We start from the raw sequence: 23,171 nt of genomic DNA, 5'->3' as shown, positions 1-23,171 counted from the left end.
AAATGTTGAACAGAAACCAAGTTATGCCAGGTCCTCGGACCGCAAACTTGGTAGAAATTAACGTCCTATGTTGTGTATTGAATTATTGAACAGCAACAGAGTTGTGATAGATCTTCTAATTATAAACTTAACGGGGAATAACGCCCTGTAACACTCATTGAGGAGTCAGAGAGAGATCTTTGGACGCAAGTTGGCGTACAATCATGGTACTGAAGGCATGATATTATTTAGTTTATGAGCTTTCATAAAGAATTGCAATTGATTGAAAAGAATACGTACACACCAAAAACGTCTCCCTAAGACCCTGTTATATTAATGCTTATTGCCTATTGCTGATTATCGATTGACGATATGTGTGAGCAAAATTGTCCCATACAAGCAAAAGGTAGTTGAAATGAACCCATCCAAAATTACAGTGACAAAGTGAACGAGTGCAAAAATAACATAGAGCCGCAAGAGTGATAAGAAAATGAGCAAGGAAGTCCCCTACTAAGTGTTTAATTAAGCTACAAAGCAAATCCTACTTTTTCAATTTCAATTGGATCTTTGGGTTCTGGCCGGCGGGTATGTCTGCCTCCGAAGTGGTGACTCCCTCTTTGGCTTTGGTAACGCCCTCAGTTGGTAAAACTGTGGAGTCCAAATCCCGTTGAAAGTCTTGGGAGGCCGTCTCTGCCTCCGAAGCGGCAGTGGTCTTGTCTGGGGAAGCTCCTGGAGGGGCAAGTCCCCCTTTTGCTAATTCCGGCTGGCTGAGGGGAGGAAAACTATGGGGCAAAACCTCCTTGTTCAGATTAATAACTGAAGAAGGAGCATCAGCCTGGTGAGGTAGAAGAACTGAGGGGCGGATCGCCTCGGGATAGAATATGTTTTCTGGCTTACGTAACTCAGATGAGGCTTCAACCCCAACACGGTTAAGAGCCTCACTCCAAGTTCTTGTGCAGTAGATACGGCATACCTCCGGAACCTCGGCTCTTAAAGCCTTCTTAGTTTCAGCTATACCGACCTCATAGCCTCTTTGCTCGGCTTCGTTCATTATCTGTTCGGCATCTATTTTTGCCTTCTCGGCTTGCTCCTTGGACTTTTCCGCTTGCTCCCTTAGCTTTTGAGTTTCCTCTAGATGCTTCCTGAGAACTAGGACTTGCTCCTTAGTCTTCTTTAGTTCGACATTCGCCTCTTGCAGAAGTTTCCCTTGGTTCTCGGCCTGCTTTTGATAGCCTTCTAATGCCGACTCGGTGCTCTTGCGAGCTTGCTCTTCGGCCTGTAACTTTTTCTTTGCATCGGCCAAGTCCTGTTCGAATTTGGACAAGGTCTGCACAGCCGTTGTCCGTCTTTTTCTCTCATCGTCTAGCTGATCGGAACGAGCGTTGAGCATCTCATCTAGCTTGAAAGTATTTTGGATGATCTGTAAGAAAAATATTAACACTATAGTCGGTAAAAGGTGCATATTGGTGAGTAACGGTCACATAATGAGAAAGATAAAAGTTATCTCCTTACCATACCCAAATATCGTTTGTTGTCGAGGACAAGTTCATTCTTCCTCATGTTCTTTATTTCGGCCATATTTTTTGAGAGCAATAAGGCTTCCTCTATGGCCGAGGCTACATGACACCCTATGCCGCCGTTAAAGTCGAGACCCAAATTATTTCCTCCACTCTTTGTGAGTCTTTGTGAGTCTGAGAGTAGAGGCTGAAGAGGAGGAGGTTTTTGTTGTAGGAGTAGTGAAATTAGCAAGCCTAGTTCTACCCAATTCAAAAATGGCTCCAACTCTATGTGATGGGCAACAAATTAATTATAGTGAGATACATATAAACACTGTTGCAATAATGTGAGCATGTAACCATACATCTAATTACATATCAGCTTGGCTTCTGCCAAAACCAAGGAAGCACTCTGATCGGCGCACGCATACAGAAACACCAAGCACTACACAAGCTAAAAGATTATGACAAGAAGCCAAGACTGAAGGGACTCACTACTATTCTCATGTTTTGCACATAATTTTTCAAGTTACCATGAACTAGTTAGCACCACAAATGTTTTGTTACACAAATAAGACAACATGAATGGGAGCCAATGGTCACCAACAAGTCTGGTCAATGACACATACATTAGCACCATGCTTTTCCAAGTCTCTGTTTCTCGTAATCATTATCTATGAACGTATCATCAAATCAAGAAGATGATAGATTATAAAGAAAAAGGGAGTAAGAAGATGATTTTAAGCAACAATCAAGAAAGGGTATATAGAAACTTTAAAAAAAAAAGTTTAGTCTACCATACCGTAATGCAGCAAAGTTCCCCAGACAGCCTTTAGCATTAGTCTAAAAAAGAATATCAGTATGATCTATCCAACAATCAAGAAAGAGTATATACAAACCAAAACAAGTTTAGTCAACTATAACGTAACTCAGCAAAGTTCACCAGACAGCCTTAGCTGATATCTAAGCAAGAATATCAATACAATCCACCCAATGATCAAGAGTTATTGACGTTCTTCTACCTGAATCGTCACATTCTCATTCCATAAACTGTTTACCAAAGTTAATTTAAATCATAAATTCTATTGTGTATAACATCTTTAAGGAAATATAATCACAAAATCCCATTCTGGAATAGTTAGTAGTGTTGTGCTCATGTCTTTGAGCAATCACCATGTTATTTGTATAATAAACATGAATAAAGACTGCCACCACATAACCATATTCTGTAAGCCTGCTTTTAGTTGCCCTTAAAAAACCTTTTGTCCCCCGGTTGAATAGCTATATTTCACACCCCCCCCCCCCCCCCAAAAAAAAAAAAACAACAGTGTACCATCTCAGACCTCAAGCAGAACTTCTCAAGAATTAAGTCCATTTTAAAGTGGAACTCCCACCTCAATCCCAGCTAGCTTATCTTTCCAATCCCAGCTAGTCTTTCTTTCATCAAGCGTCTGATCAAGCTATGTAGTCCAACAAGAGTAACATGAAGGCCCAAGGCCAATCTATGAAACTACAACCAATCTTAACAGTGATCAAATAGCTATCTCTTCATTTCCATAAACTTAGTCTGTATATTACTAGTCTTGCAGTGAAAACTGACAATTCAAGGTAATTTGTGCGTATGAATAATAAATAAAATGTTTTAATCAAAGAGCTGTGGATGGAGCAGCCCAAGTAGAAGGAAATGGAATTAAGTATCAATTTCAACGGGAGTCAAATCAAATTAATAAAATTAATAGTTGTTACTGCTCGTAAGTCTTGAAACTCTTTGCTTTATTAAATACTTATCTAGTATTGTCATTCCTATTTGCTTCTGTCCTTTTCCTTTGCTTTTTTTTTTTTTTTTTTTTGTATGCTATAAATAATATATGAATATATATTGCCACTCAAGCAACGGGGTAGTTCAAATTCAGTGATTATAAATGTATGCTTCTTCTGGAAAATGAACAAACAAACAAACAAATATAGACGCAAGAGAAAAACACGTGTATATATATATAGCAACACACAAAAAAAAGAATTACACCATTTGCACTCACTTCTTGTAGGAGATTTCCCCATGCAATTACATATAATAGTCCATGGAGAGTAAACAGCATCATTGTGAGATGTCCAATATCTTCTTGCCAAGCAATATAGTCCAACCAAACCAAAGCGAAGCCCCAGAAATTCCAAAAGGAAAAAACTGGAAATTTCAAATAAACAAGGACTCTCAGCCAATGAAACCAAAGTTCATGTACTGAAAAAAAACTACACACACACATAAAACATTGTACCTCTTCTGTTCTAAATTACAAAATAAGCTATAAATTTAATTAAATGGTTAAGCTCAACATACAAATGGAAGACAAAGATTCAATTCACTGGTTAGCACAGAAAAAAGGAACATAAGAACTCTGTCTACTTTACAAAATACATACTCATGGAGCTCCTCTTCCCTCAAGATGAGATAGGCTGTGGAAAGGAATGCAATAACAAAAACTGGGACACTGAAAACCATGAATATGCTTCCTGCCATGTTTGCAACACCAGTGGCAAGCAAGCAGATAAGAATCATGTTGGGGGGGGGGGGGGGGGGGGGAGGGAATGGAGAAGAACAAGTTATTAAAAGTACCAACCCATAATCCTAAAAACAGTTCCACTGGTTAATTAAGTCCATTTCTCACAACTGAGCAGTATCTCCTTGTTTACACACGCTGCATTGGCAAGCCTCTTCATCACAATGCAAGCATATATGGCAGACAAAATTAAATGCTTAATCATTTCTATAAATACACTGAAACCAAACTGCAAATCATCAAAAAATACTAATATAACAATGGTGTAGCCACAAAAGGAGTTTAGCATAAAAGAACTACATGCCATTTTGACATAATAAGCTAATTCAGTTCTAAGAAACTACAAACTATCAAAGAGTTTTGTTGAATCTTTTCTTTTGCGGAATTACTATTTGTTACTCATTTAGAGCTCATCACCAACCATGATTACATGAGGTCCTGCAAGAATTTAAGAACTATAAGTGCATTATTTTATAAGTAAAAAATGATTATATTAAAGAAATTTTGAAATGACGACAAACAATTTTAAGTATACATGCTATGCACTAAACTATCATCTCAATATAATAGAGAATGACCACAACCATGATAAGCTATTTATCCTGAAGATAAAGCCATTAAGATAATCAATACGCAGTATGATCAATGTCAAGTATATAAAAAAAATAAAAACTTGAGAAGCATCCTACCGATTTTCTGCTTTTCCTCAATATGTAACTACACCTTTGGTGGCTTTGTCGAGCAAAACTAGACTCTCGACATAAGAACCCAAAAAAGTCTTATGAGATCCATTAAGATTCTTAACATTTTGGCTATCTGGATTCCACGAGATGAGCCCTCTTCTATCATTTAGCAATACAACCTCACCAATTCCATTATCTTCCAATACAACCTTAATTTCTGTCATTTTCCAATACAACCTCACCATTTTTCCTAAAGCCAACTGGGCATGGTTGGAGCATTCCCAGACTTGGACATTGATGTGAAAATTTTGTCCATGACGATGCAACACCATACTCTTTCATCACCCATATATTGATCTGACCACTCCCTACCGTTCTTTAAAACCCAGCAATGGAATTTCCATACACGGAAACACGAGTCCACACCATCCTCCCTGTATAACTTGGAAGTTCCGGCAGCAGAATTTGGCGGAAGACCTCGTCCCCCAAATCGAACACCAAAACAAACTGTTCGTTATCATTTCTGAGACCAATCCAATGCAGCGCCCCATTGGCAAATGCCGGTCGCTCACGACGAAGTGTACCCCATATAGGAGGCAGGGAAGCAGAAGCACTATGCATTCTCCATTCACCAGTGGAGAGTGAGTAAACATCAACCTCCAGTCGAGACTTTCCAAACTCAGAAGGACTACGCAGTAGTATGCAGAGAATCCTGACCACCTTATAATCATTAGATTTTGGATCAAACCCAAACCCAAAAGACGCGTGGGACAAACCGCGTGAATCGAAGGAAGTTGTAGAAACTTTCTCACACAAGGGTTCCAGAGGAAGACTTCGTTAGCGTCGGAAAGGCAGAGCAGGCCGTTACAAGTACCAACAACATTGCATGCTATGTGATGGGGCTGAAGGTGTGGAGCAGTGAAAGGGGAATCAAAGCTGGTGTATTCAGTGAAATCAGGATCGTCGTCGTCGTTATGCAATGCGTAGACTTGCTTGTCATTCCGTGAGAGCCATAAGAGGAGGAGGATGTTTTTGTTATTGTTGTGGGAGTGGTAGAGATGGGTGGAAATGAAAGCTGGGTTTTTGATTAGGGATTTCCAGGTTTTTGAGACAGAGGTGCAGATTATAATGGATTTGATGGGTAGGAAAACGAAAATATGGGAAATAATCTCATCAGGTAAACATCCCCATCGAATTGACTTGTTGCTGTCTGACATTGCCACGATTTCAGAGAGAGAGGAGAACTAACGAATGCAAGAGGGGCGAAGAGCGTTTGTTGATGTTGAGTGTAGAGTGGAGGAAATAATTTGGGTCTCGACTTGAACTCAAAAGTCACATGAGATTTTTAAGAGTTTTTTTTTTTTTTTTTTTTTGGGGAAAATTCAATTTTATGAATTTTTTTCTTTTTTTTGGGATCCCATATATATATATATATATATATATATATACTGGCATCTTTTTTCTTTTGAGAAATAATCTTCCCCTCCTTTAATAATTAACATTTATGTGATAGTGTGATACCAATTTTGATTACAAGGTTTAATTTGTTACATTTCAATAATTTAGAGGGTTTTTTTCTTGGATAAAATTTGGGGTTTAATTTAAATTACCACCCCCCGCCCCCTCCCCTCTCCTTTTTAATTTGAATTACCCCTAAACTATAAGGTTTAAAGTAAAAATTCCCTCCCATTTCTTTTTTTCCTATAATATCATTTTCACCCTAAAATTTAATGAATTTCAATTTGAATTTTTCAAGTTAATTTTTAACTATAATCTATTAAAACCCTCAAATCTTTAGGTTTTAGCTTTTGACGAATTGAGAATAGCTAAGAGCTTGTGTCAATGCTATATCGATGTTGAGTTTTTTTTTTTTTTTTTAATTGAATCAACCAACTTTTTTAAGGGATTTTTGTTTATTAACTTTTGCTATTTTCCAATATAGTAGAGTTCACTTAATATCTTTTTAACAAGTGCAATTGAGCACACAATAGCGTATTCCAAGTTTTAAAGAGGTTAAGTAGGTCATTTGAAAAAATATTTTGAACATGCTATGTGTATTGACAATATTTACTATCATTTGTCAAAAAAAAAAAAAAAAGTGAAAATGGAAATTCTTTCTTAATTAAGGTTCTAAATACAAGAAAAATGATATTGACAAAAAATTTCAACTATCTTTCATCACAAATTGCTTGTGACTTTTGGATTAAATGGAATAATCCATTGGCCACTTTTAGATTGAATGGCATATCGAGCATCTTAGGTGGATGAATTTGAGTTCGAAGCCAATTGGAGCTTAGTACCCTTTTAAAATCATAATAATAATAATTACAAATCAGATTTTCTTTGGCTGGTTACGTTCCTACAGGTTTGCAATTTATTGTCATTGGAGAGAGAAATATAGTCAATTGAAGAGTAAAGACATGTTGTGGCATAAACTATATGACTCTTAAGAATAAAGAAATTGGATTATAGAGTGAGATAGCTACAACCAACGAAGTTTAGTCACATATTATTGACAAATTTTTTCATATAGCCTTTTAAGGTTAACTGCATTATTTTCAAAGAAACAACAGCCATTGCAATAACCAGACCCTCACTTATTAGGATAGCAAAAAATCTGTTATGGCTTATCAAAAGAAAAAATCCTTTCTAGTACCACATACTAACGCAAACTAATTGACTAAAAAAACAATTGCTCTTGCAATTAGACGAGAAAAAACAAAAGATCCACGCATCACACATGAATTAGAAATAACAACTTGTCTTTTAGTTAGCTATGACTTTACAAACCAATCATTAATAATTTTACATAAAAATAAGACATAAAAAGTAATCTAAACATTTAAAATCTGGACCAAAAAGAATTTTGCCAAGTAGAAATAACAGTACCATCATTACCTTCCAACCTCTAGTTTTTGCTTAAGAAATACCTTTATATGTGTTTGATGTGGATTATTTGAAGAGAACATGACTGACATACATTTGAAGGTGAGGAGTGCACAGAGAGTCAGTTGCTAGCAACTTTTTATAACTCTTTAATTGATTTGTATCGTTCATGTGATTTTACACATTGTAATTCTATTGCAATGTTTTTAGAATCTTTGTCTTCTTGCAATTAGTTCTAATAATTTTTTCTTAGGCTTTTCATGTTCTTTGCTCATGAAGTAGTCTTTTCTTAATAAAATTATCTAAAAGAAATAAAACTTCTCCTGAAAGTTCCCTCTGGGAATCTTGTATATTTCACCTGCCACTGCAGGTTGGTAAAGTTTCCTAGTGAGAATTTCCAATACAATCTGTCTCGATCAATTAGATCTGCAATAGTTTGCATAAAAACTCTCATCTCCTAATCTACCTCTTCCTTCGACTTAAACCAAGTAGGATGATTTAGTGAAACTAAAGTACCATCTCCAATACACCATTTAGCCACAACCCAAGCTGAATTTCTACAAGACATGACACCTTTCCAACCCCAATAGTTGAAAGGTTTAAACCCGACCCTAAAGATTCTTATCTTTTTACTGTACTTGCCATCAACTCCTTAGACAACAAACAATTTGGATTACAAATAACTCACCGGATCTTTCTAGCATGAGCAAGATAACTTTTCTGTTTAGTAAATGAATTTTTCATGATCCCAACAATATCCCAGAAAATACTTTGGAATCCTTCTAACAATATCTTTACAGATTGCATCAGGCACTTCATGAAAAAGGGTGATAGAGGCAATGACCCCATAACACGTTTGATTAAAATTAATCAGCCTAATTGAGACAACAATTTTGCTTTCCATCTCTAAAGTTTCTGAGCTATCATTTCAAATACAATTCTAAAACACATTGTCTTTTTTCAAACCATAATCTAAGTCAAGACCCAAATACTTACTAGGCTAGCTTAAGATCTAACACAGGGTTTATACTATGTTCAGAAGTCATAGGATAGAAAAACACCTTAGATTTGTCAAAATTTACAATTTTAAGATCTAACACAGAGTTTATACTATCTTCACAAGTAATAGGATAGAAAACACCTCAGATTTGTCAAAATTTACAATCTATCCAAAAAGGATATAATACCACCTCAAAATTTTCATCACACTATGTTGCATATCACTAGTACCTTGAATAAAAATAATGCAATCAACGAGGGTCCAGATTTCTTGCAATCCTATTCCCTTACAATATCTAATACTGTCCTCCAATAAAGCCAGAGACAGCATAGTTGCACACATATAAGGTGAAAGTGGATCCCATTGCTTTGAGCCACAATAAGGAAAGTAACGGGAACCATTCAATAGAATCTAATATCAAATTGTGCAGATGCATTGCAGAATCAAATTGATCCAATGAGGACTAACATTCTTTCTTTCTTTCTTTCTTTCTTTTTAGCATAGCCAAAATGAAGCCCCAGATAAGACTATCATATGCTTTCTACATGCCAACTTTATAGGCTGCAAACCAAATTTTCCACCTCCTACTAGTATTTCTAATTTTCTCAAACAAGTCGTGTGCTAACAAAGATTATTAGAAATTAATCTCCCTTTAACAAAAGCATAGTAGGTAACAACAACTAGATAGTAGTCCCCACAAGTCATGGGCACGAGCTTGAAGATCTTGATTGAAACCTAACATTTAACTAGAAGATAAGAGAGAATGTATGTGGTGCATGCACTTTTGCGTCCATGAATTCAGGAAATGGTATGGCATACCATCTCATACAGTTAATAGAAATCATGAAACAATAAGTGTGAATAAGGGTAATGACATTGTGAATGGAAATGTTAATCATCACGACAAAGTTTTGCCTCTAGACAGAGAGTGAGTTTGGAATCTAAACTATAGGGCACTTCTATATGTCAACTAAAACAAAATTAAAAGAAAATACCAATCAGTCTATTTAATAAAAAGCAATAAGATGCAGATTGGAAGTGATAGCACATTCAAATTTGCACATACTCACACATTCACAACTCTTGATTTGACTTCCACATGTAATATTAATGTAAAGAACTAAAGATTTATAGGAAAAATGATAAAACAAAGAAGGAAAATTCTAACATCAAAATGAAGGACAGAAAGTCCCCTTATATTGTTGAGGACATAATCACTCTTTTATGACGAGCTCGCTCAAATGATTTAGCAAGAGGCACAACTCTATTCGTCCATGCACAGAATAATATTCCAAAATGAGCACCACATGTTCAAACAGGTTAAATCATCAGCATGTAGGCAAATAGGTGGAAGTGTAGGTTTTTTCTTTTGCTCCTTAGCAACTATTGAAGATCTATTACAGTTCTAAAGCAATTCAACCAATTATTAGTAGAAATCAAATGAAAATAAGTTACTTGCCACTAGCGACAAGTACATCCACCACAAGCCCTGTCTCGATTCTCTTGGGCTTACACTTGTAATCACTTTAATTCCCTACTTGGTTAAAAGCCTATGCTCTTGCAACTAAAAGACTAAAACCAACTGATGCAGTTTTTAATTACCAATATTATTTTTAACAAAGACTAGAATTCCCACATTCAAACTCACTAAGTTGGGGGCCTCTCCCCTACTTCTTAGGAACTGTACAGATGTATAGTCCCAAAAGAAAGCCATGTTAATCTTTGTCTTCCGTTCATATGCATAGAATGTGCTCTTTAATTCAATGTTTCAACTAATGTTTGCAAGATCAATCATTAACTCCATCAGATTTATCTCTTAAAACTTTTTTGATAGGTGTTTTATCTCTTAAAACTTGTTATCATTGTAGGATGTCCACCAAAAAGAATTTAAAGAACAAATGCAACTATTTAAAATGAATCCCAACAAAACCCTTATTAGATGGTAAATGTAATATGCAATTGTCACCCCCACCCCCTTTTCTTCCCTGTCCTTTCAAATTTTTATCAATAGAGACTTTTAGATCTCTTTAGACAAGTACAACAAAAATCTAGTTGTCTGAGGAAAAAGACATTTAACACAACTGAGCAGTATATCCACGTTTACACACACTACAATGGCAAGCATCTTGATCGTAATGCAAGCATGGCAGGCAAAATTACATACTTAATCATTTCAGTGAATACACTGAAACAAAACTGTGAAACTAAACTGCGAATCGTCAAAAAATACTAATATAACAATGGTGTAGCCACAAAAGGAGTTTAACATAATACTACTTCAAGCCGTTTTGACATAACAAGTTAATTCAGTTATAAGAAACTATACAACATCAAAGAGCTTTGTTGAATATTTTGTTTTGCTGAATTAATGTCTCATTTAGAGCTCATCAATAACCATGATTGCATGAGGTCCTGCAAGAATTTAAGAACTATAAGTGCATTATTTTATAAGTAATAAATGATTATATTAAAGAAATTTTGAAATGAGGACAAACAATTCTAAGTATACATGTTGTGCACTAAACTATCATCTCAAGCAAATCATTATTAATTAGCTATGACTTTACAAACAAATCATTATTAATTAGTACCTTGAACAAAAATAATGTGTCATGATCCTAGCATCCTATATGGATTAAGTATAAGCTTAATCATGTGTTTATAAGCTCTTGGATACCATCTCCTTACAAGCCAGTTTTCAAGGGTAGGTTCTACCCATGGGTTTGTAATATTTAATATCAGAATCAACCACCACCCTGAGGAATTGAGCGTAGCTCATTGAGTATGAACGTCGGGTCACTATGTCCTACATGAATTAACTATAAACTTTAACTATGTTTATAAACTCTTGAGCACTCTCTCCTTGGAAGGCGGTTTTCAATGGTGAGTTTTATCTATAATTTTGTAACATTAATGCAATCATCTAGGGTTGCAATCCTTATTCCCTTACAAATACTTTGAAGTTGTCCCTCCAATAAAGCCAAAGACAACATAGTTGCACACGTATAAGGTGAAAGTGGATCCCTCTGCCTCAAGCTACATTGAGGAAAAGAATTTCAACCGAGAACCATTCAACAGAATCTGATATGAAATTGTGCAGATGCATTGCTTAATCAAATTGATCCAATGAGGACTAAAATTTATTGTTTTTAGCATAGCCAAAATGAAGTCCCAGTTATGTCTATCATATGCTTTCTTGATATCAACTTTATAGGCTACAAACCAAGTTTTCCACCTCCTAGTATTTCTAATTTTCTCAAACAAGTTATATTCTAACAAAGATTATCAGAAATCAGTCTCCCTTTAACAAAAGCATGGTAGGTAACAACAACACAATAGGAATCCCCACACGTCATGGGCATTAGCTAGAATCTTGAGAGAATGCAAGCTTTTTACTGGAAGATAAGAGAGCATGTGTCTGTGTGCATGTGCATCCGTCGTATACAGCTAATAGAAATCATTGAAACAATAAAGTGTGAATAATAGTAATAACACTGTGAACAGAAAGTGTAAATTGTCACAGCAATGTTTGGCCTTTAGACAGAGAGTGAGTTTGGTATCTAAACTGGGCACTTGTATATGTCAACTAAAAAAAAAATTAAAAGAAAATAGCAATCAGTCTATTTAATAAAAAGCACTAAGATGCAAATCGGAAGTGATAGCACATACAAATGTGCACAGACCCACACATTCACAACGCTTGATTTGACTTCCACATTTCATATTAATGTAAAGAACTAAAGATTTATAGGAAAAAAGATAAAACAAAAAAGGAAAATTCTAACATCAGAAAGGACAAAAAGTCACTTTATATTGTTGAGGAAATAGTCATTCTTTTATGACAAGCTTGCTCAAATGATTTAGGAAGAGGCACAACTCTATTGATCCTTACACAGCATAATCTTCTAAAATGAGAACCGAGTGTTCAAACAGATTGTCATTAGCATGTATGCAATTCAACCAATTATCAGCAGACATCAAATTATCAATACTAAACAAAGAGGACAATAAACTCGAGAGTAGAAACATACAACTATACAAGAACAAGGAAAGTCCACAAGCGAAATCTTGGTTTTGTTGAGGCCTTCCTCCTACAAAGAAAGGTTCTAAATTACAAACAAGCTATCCATTTAGTTAAAAGATTAAGCTCAAAATACAAATGGAAGACAAAGATTCAATTCACTGGTTAGCACAGAAAAAAATGAAATACATACTCATGGAGCTCCTCTTCCCTAGAGATGATGAGATAGGCTATGGAAAGGTATGCAATAACAAAATCAGGGCCACTGTAAACCATGAATATAGTTCCTGCTGTTTGAAACACCAGTGGCCACCAAGCAGATAAGAATCATGTTGGGGAGGGGGGAAAGGGGGTAGAGGGTGGGAAAATGGAGAAGAACAAGTTATTCAGAGTACCAACCTGTAATCCCAAAAACAGTTCCACTGCAAAATTAGTCCATTTCTCAAAACTTCATTGACAAACTGTGCTGGGAAGAGGAAAATAAGCCATATTACAAACTTAAGACTTGGCCCACAACAAAAAGAGAGGTGTTTTCTTCACACTATCAGCAGCTCTCCTGAAAAGAAAAGGATTTTCAACAGAATTTTCATCCATGGCCAGAAAAATCTATCTGTATTTCTTTTTCCCCAATATCTTCAGGTAAATTCAATTTCCCACAAATCCCAAATGGGCAGAAGTTGCATATAAACAGAAAGAGTAGGAAAAAAGACAACTTGTGTGGAACCCATTAGAGCATATGAACCAACCAGGGATATTTGAGAAATGAAAATCTTGTCAATTGTGTAAAACATACATTCTGAAATCTGCACCACTAACGTTTTTGTTAATGTCATCTGAACAATTTATTTCCCTCCAACCAAAATTATCAACGACCAGAACAAGAAAACGTAACATAACAGTGATAAAAGACAAACAGAAACCATCCAGATAACTATATTGGTGTTACTCACAAGGAGACAACAACATTACAGGTTGAAGTCATCGTCATCAAGAGTAAAAGGTCAATTGAAGTGGTTCAATTCACAGTACGTCCATTAACCATTCACTCCCCATTACTACTACTGAAATGATGTGATTAACAAACAAATATTTACCACCCCCTCTTCCACCACCCAATAAAAAATAAATTAAATTAAATTTTTTTTTAAAAAAAACGCCTCCATATACTAACACAATATGAAATGAATTGTGTTACAGGAACAAGGTCTGGAGCAGGGGAAAAAAAACTTATATACGCTTACAAATGTTACAACCAAGGTAAAGAGAATAGGCTTAATCCCATTCCCACATCCAATAAGGAGTGAAAATGCATGTAATTTTGCAAGTACCAAATTAGTAATGAAAGTTACAGGCTGGACACTCCTTTCGATAATTAAGGCTTATATGTTTTATTCTCTCACTTCCATCTAACTATAATAAGAAACAAGAATTTTACCCAAAAGAAAAAAAAAGAAACAAGCTTCCTTGTGAGACAAAGACAGAACAAAAGCTTGAAGCTTCAATTAAAATGCCTTAATTTACAAGTAATTGACTTAATATCTGAACAGTTACTAAAAGAAACATGATACAAAAGGAGAAAGCAAATTGCTGGCAAGAATATTTTTTTGGGCTTAGGACAGGTGAAGGATTTACATAATCAGCAACATGTCATAATATGATTTAATGCACTAGAATCATAAATCTTTCCATATGGAATATGTATCAGTCATTAAAATTTCAACATGTCTTTTCAAATTTGCATCACATAAAATAATTTCTAAAACCAAAAATAAAATCTGATTTTTCTTCATTGCGCAATGTTACCATTTAATCAATCATATTGTTAACACAAACGGTAAAATAAAGCCAGGTGCGCACACACACATGCACACAGCCTTGTCTCGATTTTATTAGGCATATGCTTGCACCCACTTTAATTCCCTATTTGGTCAAAAGCCTATGCTCTTGCAACTAAAAGACACCATCTAATGCAATTTTAAGTTACCATTGTCATTTTTAACAAAGACAAGAATTCCCACCTTTGAACTCACTAAGTTGGGGGCCTCTCCCCTGTTTCTAAGGAACTGTACTGATGTATAGTCCCAAAAGAAAACCTTGTGAATCTGTCTTCCTTTCATGTGCATAGGATCTGGTCTTTAATTCAATGTTTCGAATAAGTTCTGCATGATCGATCATCAATTCCATTTCATTTTATCTCTTAAAACATGTTATCATTGTAGGATATTAAAAAAAATTCAAATTTTATGTAAGACACACGAACAGAAAAATAAAATTAAAGAACAAATGCTACTATTTAAAATGTATCCCAACAAGACGCTTATTAGATGGGTGATATGTAATATGCAATAGTCGCCAACACACCCCCCCCCCCTCCCTTTAACTTCTTATCAACAGAGACTTTTAGACCCATTAGACAGGTATAACAAAAATCTAGTAGACAGAGCAAAAAGACATTTAACACAACTGAGCTGTTTACACACACTGCATTGGCAAGCATCTTCATCTTAATGCAAGCATGGCAAACAAAATTAAATGCTTAATCATTTCTGTGAATACATTGAAACCAAATTGCAAATCATTGAAAATACTAATATTACAATGGTGTAGCCATAAAAGGAGTTTAACATAAAACAACTACAGGCCATTTTGACATAATAAACTAATTAAGTACTAAGAAACTATACACAATCAAAGAGTTTTGTTGAATCTTTTCTTCTGCGGAATTAATGTCTGTTAGTCATTTAGAACTCATCACCAACCATGATTGTATGAGGTCCTGCAAGAATTTAAGAACTATAAGTGCATTATTTTATAAGTAATAAATGACTATATTAAAGATTTTGAAATGAGGACAAACAATTTTAAGTAAACATGCTATGCACCAAACTATCATCTCAATATAATAAGAGTGACCACAACCTTGATAAGCTATTTATCCTGAAGATAAAGCCATTTAGGTAATCAATACGCAGTATGATCAATGTCAAGTATATATAAAGAACAAATAAATAAATAAATAAAAAACAATGAAAAGAATAAATAAAAAAAATGAGAAGCATCGTACCGATTTTCTGTTTTTCCTCAGTATGTAACTACACCTTTGGTGGCTTTGTCGAGCAAAACTAGACTCTCGACATAAGAACCAAAAAAAGTCTTATGAGATCCATTAATATCAAGATTCTTAACATTTTGGCTATCTGGATTCCACGAGATGAGCACTCTTCTATCATTTAGCAATACAGCCTCACCAATTCTATTATCTTCCAATACAACCTCACCATTCCTCCTAAAGCCAACTGGGCATGGTCGGAGCATTCCCAGACTTGGACATTGATATGAAAATTTTGTCCATGAGGATGCAACACCATACTCTTTCATCACCCATATATTGATCGGACCACTCCCTACCCTTCTTTGAAACCCAGCAATGGAATTTCCATATACGGAAACACGAGTCCACATATAACTTGGAAGTTCCGGCAGCAGAATTTGGCGGAAGACCTCGTCCCCCAAATCAAACACCAAAACAAACTGTTTGTTATCTTTACCGAAAGCAATCCAATGCAGTGCCCCATTGGCAAATGCCGGTGGCTCAGAACTAATTATAGCGCATATAGGAGGCAGAGAAACAGAAGCACTAAGCATTCTCCATTCACCAGCGAAGAGTGAGTAAACATGGACCACGGGTCGACCCCTTGCAATGTTATAAACACTACCCAATATGGAGAGAATCCTGACCACTTTATAATCGTTAGTTTTTGGGTCAAATCCAAACCCAATAGACGCGTGGATCCAACATTGTGTATTGAAGGTGACATTGGGAATAGGGAATTGTAGAAGCTTTCTCACACAAGGGTTCCAGAGAAATAATTCGTCAGCGTCATTGGGTAAACCATCGGAAAGGCATAGCAAGCCGTTACAAGTACCGACGACATTGTGAAGGTGTGGAGCAGGAGCAAAGAAAGGGGAATCAAAACTGGTGTATTCAGTGAAATCAGGATCGTCTTCTTTATGCAATGTGTAGACTATTCTGTCATTGCGTGAGAGCCTTAAGAGGATGAGGTTGTTTTTGTTGAGGGAGTGGTGGAGATGGGTGGAAATGAAAGTTTGGTTTTGGATTAGGGATTTCCAGGCTTTTGAGACAGAGGTACAGATGATTATGGATTTTAAAGTTAGGAAAGTGAAAATATGGGTAAGAATCTCATCGGGTAAATATCCCCACCGAATTGACTTGTTGCTGTCTGACATTGACCCCGATTTCAGAGAGAGAGAACCAACGAAGGCAGGAGGGGCGAAGCTGGTGCTCGTGTGGAGCGTATCTGGAGTAGAGGAAATAGTTTGGGTCTTCGAGTCTTTACTGAAGAGATAAAGAGATTTTTTTTTTTTTTTTTTTTGGAGAAAAAAATTCATTCTAAACCATTTTTTTAGGGGAAAAATTCATTCTAAATCCCATAATTTAAAATTTATTACTTTGATGAATATTTTTTTTTTCATTTTTTTTAAAGAGTTAGTTACAAGTTTCAATCTATGACATTAGCTTCTGGTAAATGTTTTTTTATCATCAGATCAAAGACATCAATTTTTTTTGGTGAAGAAGATGATTGAAAATGGACTTTATTATCCATAAACTACTTAAACCCATAAATATTTAGCCTCTATGTTTTATTAATGTTGAGTTTTTATTGCATTTGACCAATTTTTTTTTTAGAGTTGAGCAACTTTTAGTTAAAGACTTAATATTTGTTTATTAGTTTTTTCTACTTTTTAATGCAGCACTCGTTAACACATTCCTTAAAGAGGTTAGATAGATCTTTTGATAGAATATTTTAACATTGTTGTGTACTATGTATAATAACAATATAAAAAAAATTCTAAATACAATTACTTATCATAATTTAAATATGTTAATACATAAATTCTTTCTTAATCGAGGTTTAAAATACAAGAAAAATGATATTAACAAGATTATTCAAGTATCTTATAAATACAAATCATGAATGACTTTTGGATTGAATGGCATATTGGCCTCTCATGTGGATGAATTTGAGTTTGAAGCCAATTGGAGCATAGTCCTCCTTTTCAATAATGATCATTACAAATTACATTTTCTTTGGTTGGTTAGGGTGTTGTTGGATTGCAATTTATCATGATTGGAGAGAAAAGAATACTCAATTGAAGAGCTTTTTTCGAGGGGTGGAAGAAACTATACTCAATTGAAGAAATGATTATCAACAAGGTAATAGGATTATCATAAGATTAAAGTTAGATACCTACAACCACGGAGGTTTTGTCACTTAATGGTAAATTCTTCCATATGGTTTAATTAAGGTTATTATCCTAAATTTGAAACTAACTACATTATTTTTAAAGATAACATACCCCAATTCCAATAACTGGATCCTCACTATGTCTTATAAATAAATTCATTCTAATTCCACACACTAAAGCAAACCAAATTACTCTTGCAATTACACGAGAAAAACAAATGATTTACAATTTCCTTAAACTACTTAAACCCACAAATATTTAGGGCTTGATACGTGTGTTTAAATAATAATTTTCAATTTTTTTGGAAATACATGTGGGTGAAAAAAGTAGGTGGAAATACATGTAATGTTGTCTAAAAACTGAAAACATGTGTTTGAACTCACGTGTCAAATGGGGCCTTAGCCTCTATGTTTTATTAATGTTGAGTTTTTATTGCATTCGACCAATTTTTTTTAGAGTTGAGCAACTTTTAGTTAAAGTCTTAATATTTGTTTATTAGCTTTTGCCAATTTTTAATGCAGCACTCATTAACACATTCCTTAAAGAGGTCAAATAGATCTTTTGATAGAATATTTTAACATTGTTGTGTACTATGTATAATAACAATATAAATATTCTAATTACAGTTACTTATCATAATTTAAATATGTTAATACATAAATTCTTTCTTAATCAAGGTTTAAAATACAAGAAAAATGATATTAACAAGATTATTCAAGTATCTTATAAATACAAATCATGAATGACTTTTGGATTGAATGGCATATTGGTCTTCTCATGTGGATGAATTTGAGTTTAAAGCCAATCGGAGCATAGTCCTCCTTTTCAATAATTATCATTACAAATTACATTTTCTTTGGTTGGTTAGGGTGTTGTTGGTTTGCAATTTAGTATGATTGGAGAGAAAAGAAGACTCAATTGAAGAGCTTTTTTTCGAGGGGTGGAAGAAACTATACTCAATTGAAGAAATGATTATTAACAAGGTAATTGGATTATCATAAGATTAAAGTTAGATACCTAAAACCACTAAGGTTTTGTCACTTAATGGTAAATTCTTCCATATGGTTTAATTAAGGTTAATATCCTAAATTTGAAACTAACTGCATTATTTTTAAATCTAACATACCCCAATTCCAATAACCAGATCCTCACTATGGCTTATAAATAAATTCATTCTAATTCCACACACTAAAGCAAACCAAATTACTCTTGCAATTACACGAGAAAAACAAATGATTTACAGTTTCCTTATATTCAGCAAACAAATTGCTCTGGCAATTAGTAAATGAATTTTTCTTAATTCCTACAATATTCCAAAAAAAAAAAAAAAACCCCTTTTGAATTGTTTTAACAATATCTTTACAGATTGCATCAGTCACTTCATAGCACAAAAAAGTGTAAAAGAGGCACTTAGCTCATAATATGTGTGGGTCAAAAATCTTTGTATGTAATAACAAAGATTAGATCACCACAATTAATAACATAGTATAGGCTAGAAAGTAAAACTTAATACAATGATAAGATCTAAAGAGAAAGTATGCATTGACTTTTCTTCCTCAAGTTGGTCGATAAAAGATGGTTTGAGTACAATATTCCATACTTTCTCTCTTTTGAACTTTACAATATGGAGAGAATCCTGACCACCTTATAATCATTAGATTTTGGATCAAACCCAAACCCAAAAGAGGCGTCAGACAAACCGCTTGAATCGAAGGTGACATTGGGAGAAGGAAGTTGTAGAAACTTTCTCACACAAGAGTTCTAGAGGAAGAATTCGTTAGCGTCGAAAAGGCAAAGCAGGCTATTACAAGTACCAACAACATTGTACGTTATGTGATGGGGCTAAAGGTGTTGAGCATGGAAAGGGGAATCAAAGCTACTGTATTCAATGAAATCAAGATCGTCGTCGTCGTTATGCAATGCGTAACACCGACAAAGTATTATCCTAAACTATAAGGTTTAGAGTAAAAATTCCCTCCCATTTCTTTTGAAAAATGATATTGACAAAAATTTTCAACTATCTTTCATGGATTAAATGGAATAATCCATTGGCCACTTTTAGTCATTGAATGGCATATCGAGCATCTTAAGTGGATGAATTTGAGTTCCAAGCCAATTGGAGCATAGTACTCTTTTAAAATAATAATAATAATAATAATAATAATAATCACAAATCACATTTTCTTTGGTTGGTTACATTGTTTCAGGTTTGCAATTTATTATCATTGGAGAGAGAAAAATACTCAATTGAAGATTAGAGGCATGTTGTGGCATAAACTATATGACTCTTGAGAATAAAGAAATTGAATTATAGAGTGAGATACCTACAACCACCGAAGTTTAGTCACTTGTTATTGACAAATTTTTGTCATATAGCTTTTTAAGGTTAACATCATGAATTTGAAATTAACTGCATTATTTTCAAAAAAAATAACAGCCATTGGAATATCCAGACCCTCACTTATTAGGATAGCAAAAAATCTATTATGGCTTATCAAAAAAAAAAAAAAATCCTCTCTATTTTTTGAAAATGAAAAAATAAAAATCCATTCTAATACCACATAATAATGGAAACTAATTGTCTAAAAAAAAAAATGCTCTTGTAATTAGACAAGAAAAAACAAATGATCCACACTATACTCATGTTTACCACACATCACACATGAATTAGAAATAACAAATGTCTTTTAATTAGCTATGACTTTACAAACAAATCATTATTAATTAGTACCTTGAACAAAAATAATGTGTTATGATCTTAGTATCCCACATGGATTAAGTATAAGCTTAATCATGTGCTTATAAGCTCTTGGATACCATCTCCTTACAAGCCCGCGGGTCACTATGTCCTACATGAATTAACTATAAGCACCTCAAGCTACATTGAGGAAAAGAATTTCAACCGGGAACCATTCAATAGAATCTGATATGAAATTGTGCAGAATCAAATTGATCCAATGAGGACTAAAATTTATTGTTTTTAGCATACAGCTAATAGCGTGCACAGACCCACGCATTCACAACGCTTGGTTTGACTTCCACATTTCTTATTAATGTAAAAAACTAAAGATTTATAGGAAAAAAGATAAAACAAAAAAGGAAAATTCTAACATCAAAAAGGACAAAAAGTCCCTTTATATTGTTGAGGAAACAGTCATTCTTTTATGACAAGCTTGCTCAAATGATTTAGGAAGAGTCACAACTCTATTGATCCTTACACAGCACAATCTTCTAAAATGAGAACCAAGTGTTCAAACAGATTGTCATTAGCATGTACGCAATTCAACCAATTATCAGCAGACATCAAATTATCAATACTAAACAAAGAGGACAATAAACTCGAGAGTAGAAACATACAACTATACAAGAACAGGGAAAGTCCACGAGCAAAATCTTGGTTTTGTTGAGGCCTTCCTCCTACAAAGAAAGGTTCTAAATTACAAAAAAAGCTATCCATTTAGTTAAAAGGTTAAGCTCAAAATACAAATGGAAGACAAAAGATTCAATTCACTGGTAGCACAGAAAAAAATGAAATACATACTCATGGAGCTCCTCTTCCCTAGAGATGATGAGATAGGCTATGGAAAGGTATGCAATAACAAAATCTGGGCCACTGTAAACCATGAATATACTTCCTGCTGTTTGAAACACCAGTGGCCACCAAGCAGATAAGAGCCATGTTGGGGAGGGGGGAAAGGGGGTAGAGGGTGGGAAAATGGAGAAGAACAAGTTATTCAAAGTACCAACCTGTAATCCCAAAAACAGTTCCACTGCTCAATTGAGTCCATTTCTCAAAACTTCATTGACAAACTGTGCTGGGAAGAGGAAAATAGAGGAAACCATGCGAGGAAAATAAGCCGTATTACAAACTTAAGAGTCTACTTGGCCCATAACAAAAAGAGAGGTGTTTTCTTCACACTATCAGCAGCTCTCCTGAAAAGAAGAGGCTTTTCAACAGAATTTTCATCCATGGCCAGAAAAATCTATCTGTATTTTTTTTTCCCCAATATCTTCAGGTAAATTCAATTTCCCATAAATCCCAAATGGGCAAAAGTTGCATATAAACAGAAAGAGTAGGAAAAAAGACAACTTGTGTGGAACCCATTAGAGCATATGAACCAACCAGGGATATTTGAGAAATGAGAATCTTGTCAATTGTGTAAAACACACATTCTGAAATCTGCACCACTAACATTTTTGTTAATGTCATCTGAACAATTTATTTCCCTCCAACCAAAATTATCAAAGACCAGAACGAGAAAACATAACATAACAGTGATAAAAGACAAATAGAAACCATCCAGATAACTATATTGGTGTTACTCACAAGGAGACAACAACATTACAGGTTGTAGTCATCGTCATCAAGAGTAAAATGTCAATTGAAGTGGTTCAATTCACAGTACGTCCATTAACCATTCACTCCCCATTACTACTACTGAAATGATGTGATTAACAAACAAATATTTACCACTCCCTCTTCCACCACCCAATAAAAAATAAATTAAATTAATTTTTTTTTTTTAAAAAACACCTCCATATACTAACACAATATGAAATGAATTGTGTTACAGGAACAAGGTCTGGAGCAGGGGAAAAAAACTTATATACGCTTACAAATGTTACAACCAAGGTAAAGAGAATAGGCTTAATCCCATTCCCACGTCCAATAAGGAGTGAAAATGCATGTAATTTTGCAAGTGCCTAATTAGTAATAAAAGTTACAGGCTGGACACTCCTTTCGATAATTAAGGCTTATATGTTTTATTCTCTCACTTCCATCTAACTATAATAAGAAACAAGAATTTTACCCAAAAGAAAAAAAAGAAACAAGCTTCCTTGTGAGACAAAGACATAACAAAAGCTTGAAGCTTCAATTAAAATGCCTTAATTTACAAGTAATTGACTTAATATCTGAACAGTTACTAAAAGAAACATGATACAAAAGGAGAAAGCAAATTGCTGGCAAGAATTTTTTTTTGGGCTTAGGACAGGTGAAGGATTTATATACTCATGCAACATGTCAACATATGATTTAATGCACTAGAATCATAAATCTTTCCATATGGAATATGTATCAGTCATTAAAATTTCAACATGTCTTTTCAAATTTGCATCACATAAAATAATTTCTAAAACCAAAAATAAAATCTGATTTTTCTTCATTGCACAATGTTACCATTTAATCAATCATATTGTTAACACAAACGGTAAAATAAAGCCATGTGCACACACACACATGCACACAGCCTTGTCTCGATTTTATTAGGCATATGCTTG

The 23,171-nt window shown here is 34.5% G+C and overlaps 2 protein-coding genes, 1 long non-coding RNA gene and 1 pseudogene across 14 annotated transcripts; all 4 read right to left on the bottom strand.

The window, feature by feature from the left end:
• Positions 1-283: 283 nt before the first annotated feature.
• On the bottom strand, positions 284-3,294 carry LOC115953788 (myosin-11-like). Of its 2 annotated transcripts, none has more exons than XM_031071584.1 (2): positions 1,492-3,294; positions 284-1,399 (listed from the first exon to the last, which is right to left on the bottom strand). In XM_031071584.1, exons 1-2 carry the CDS (start codon positions 1,555-1,557, stop codon positions 521-523), a joined length of 945 nt encoding a protein of 314 aa, XP_030927444.1. In that variant the 5' UTR covers positions 1,558-3,294; the 3' UTR covers positions 284-520. The 2 variants fall into 2 exon arrangements, with proteins under 2 accessions (XP_030927444.1, XP_030927445.1); XM_031071585.1 differs by having other exon boundaries at positions 1,497-3,294.
• Positions 3,295-3,362: 68 nt separating this feature from the next.
• LOC115953697 (F-box protein At3g07870-like) lies at positions 3,363-16,957 on the bottom strand. Of its 11 annotated transcripts, none has more exons than XR_004083764.1 (7): positions 15,688-16,957; positions 15,308-15,416; positions 14,642-14,782; positions 13,023-13,179; positions 12,817-12,913; positions 12,634-12,693; positions 10,634-11,014 (listed from the first exon to the last, which is right to left on the bottom strand). XR_004083764.1 is itself a non-coding variant. In XM_031071461.1 (3 exons), the coding sequence occupies exons 1-2, from the start codon at positions 16,869-16,871 to the stop codon at positions 4,740-4,742; spliced, it is 1,161 nt and encodes a 386-aa protein (XP_030927321.1). In that variant the 5' UTR covers positions 16,872-16,957; the 3' UTR covers positions 3,363-3,660; positions 4,723-4,739. The 11 variants fall into 11 exon arrangements, 4 of the variants coding, with proteins under 4 accessions (XP_030927321.1, XP_030927319.1, XP_030927318.1 ...); XR_004083760.1 differs by having other exon boundaries at positions 15,308-15,399; XR_004083762.1 differs by having other exon boundaries at positions 12,817-12,910; positions 15,308-15,399.
• LOC115953699 lies at positions 4,902-6,014 on the bottom strand (annotated as a pseudogene).
• Positions 16,958-20,922: 3,965 nt separating the features above from the next.
• On the bottom strand, positions 20,923-22,031 carry LOC115954210. The gene is made up of 3 exons (XR_004083847.1): positions 21,639-22,031; positions 21,433-21,529; positions 20,923-21,308 (listed from the first exon to the last, which is right to left on the bottom strand). It is a non-coding gene; the product is annotated as an uncharacterized LOC115954210 (long non-coding RNA).
• Between the last annotated feature and the right edge of the window lie 1,140 nt (positions 22,032-23,171).

Source organism: Quercus lobata, chromosome 7 (genome assembly GCF_001633185.2).
Source record: "Quercus lobata isolate SW786 chromosome 7, ValleyOak3.0 Primary Assembly, whole genome shotgun sequence".
Taxonomy (NCBI): domain Eukaryota; kingdom Viridiplantae; phylum Streptophyta; class Magnoliopsida; order Fagales; family Fagaceae; genus Quercus; species Quercus lobata.
Note: the sequence above shows the minus strand (reverse complement) of the source record. Positions and strands in the feature narration are given on the sequence as shown.

Coding starts and splice junctions, on each gene's coding strand:
- LOC115953788 (XM_031071584.1), bottom strand. CDS start 1,557: ATGGCCGAAATAAAGAACATGAGGAAGAATGAACTTGTCCTCGACAAC. Junction 1,400..1,491: donor ACAAACGATATTTGGGTATG/GTAAGGAGATAA, acceptor TTTTTCTTACAG/ATCATCCAAAATACTTTCAA.
- LOC115953697 (XM_031071458.1), bottom strand. CDS start 16,871: ATGTCAGACAGCAACAAGTCAATTCGGTGGGGATATTTACCCGATGAG.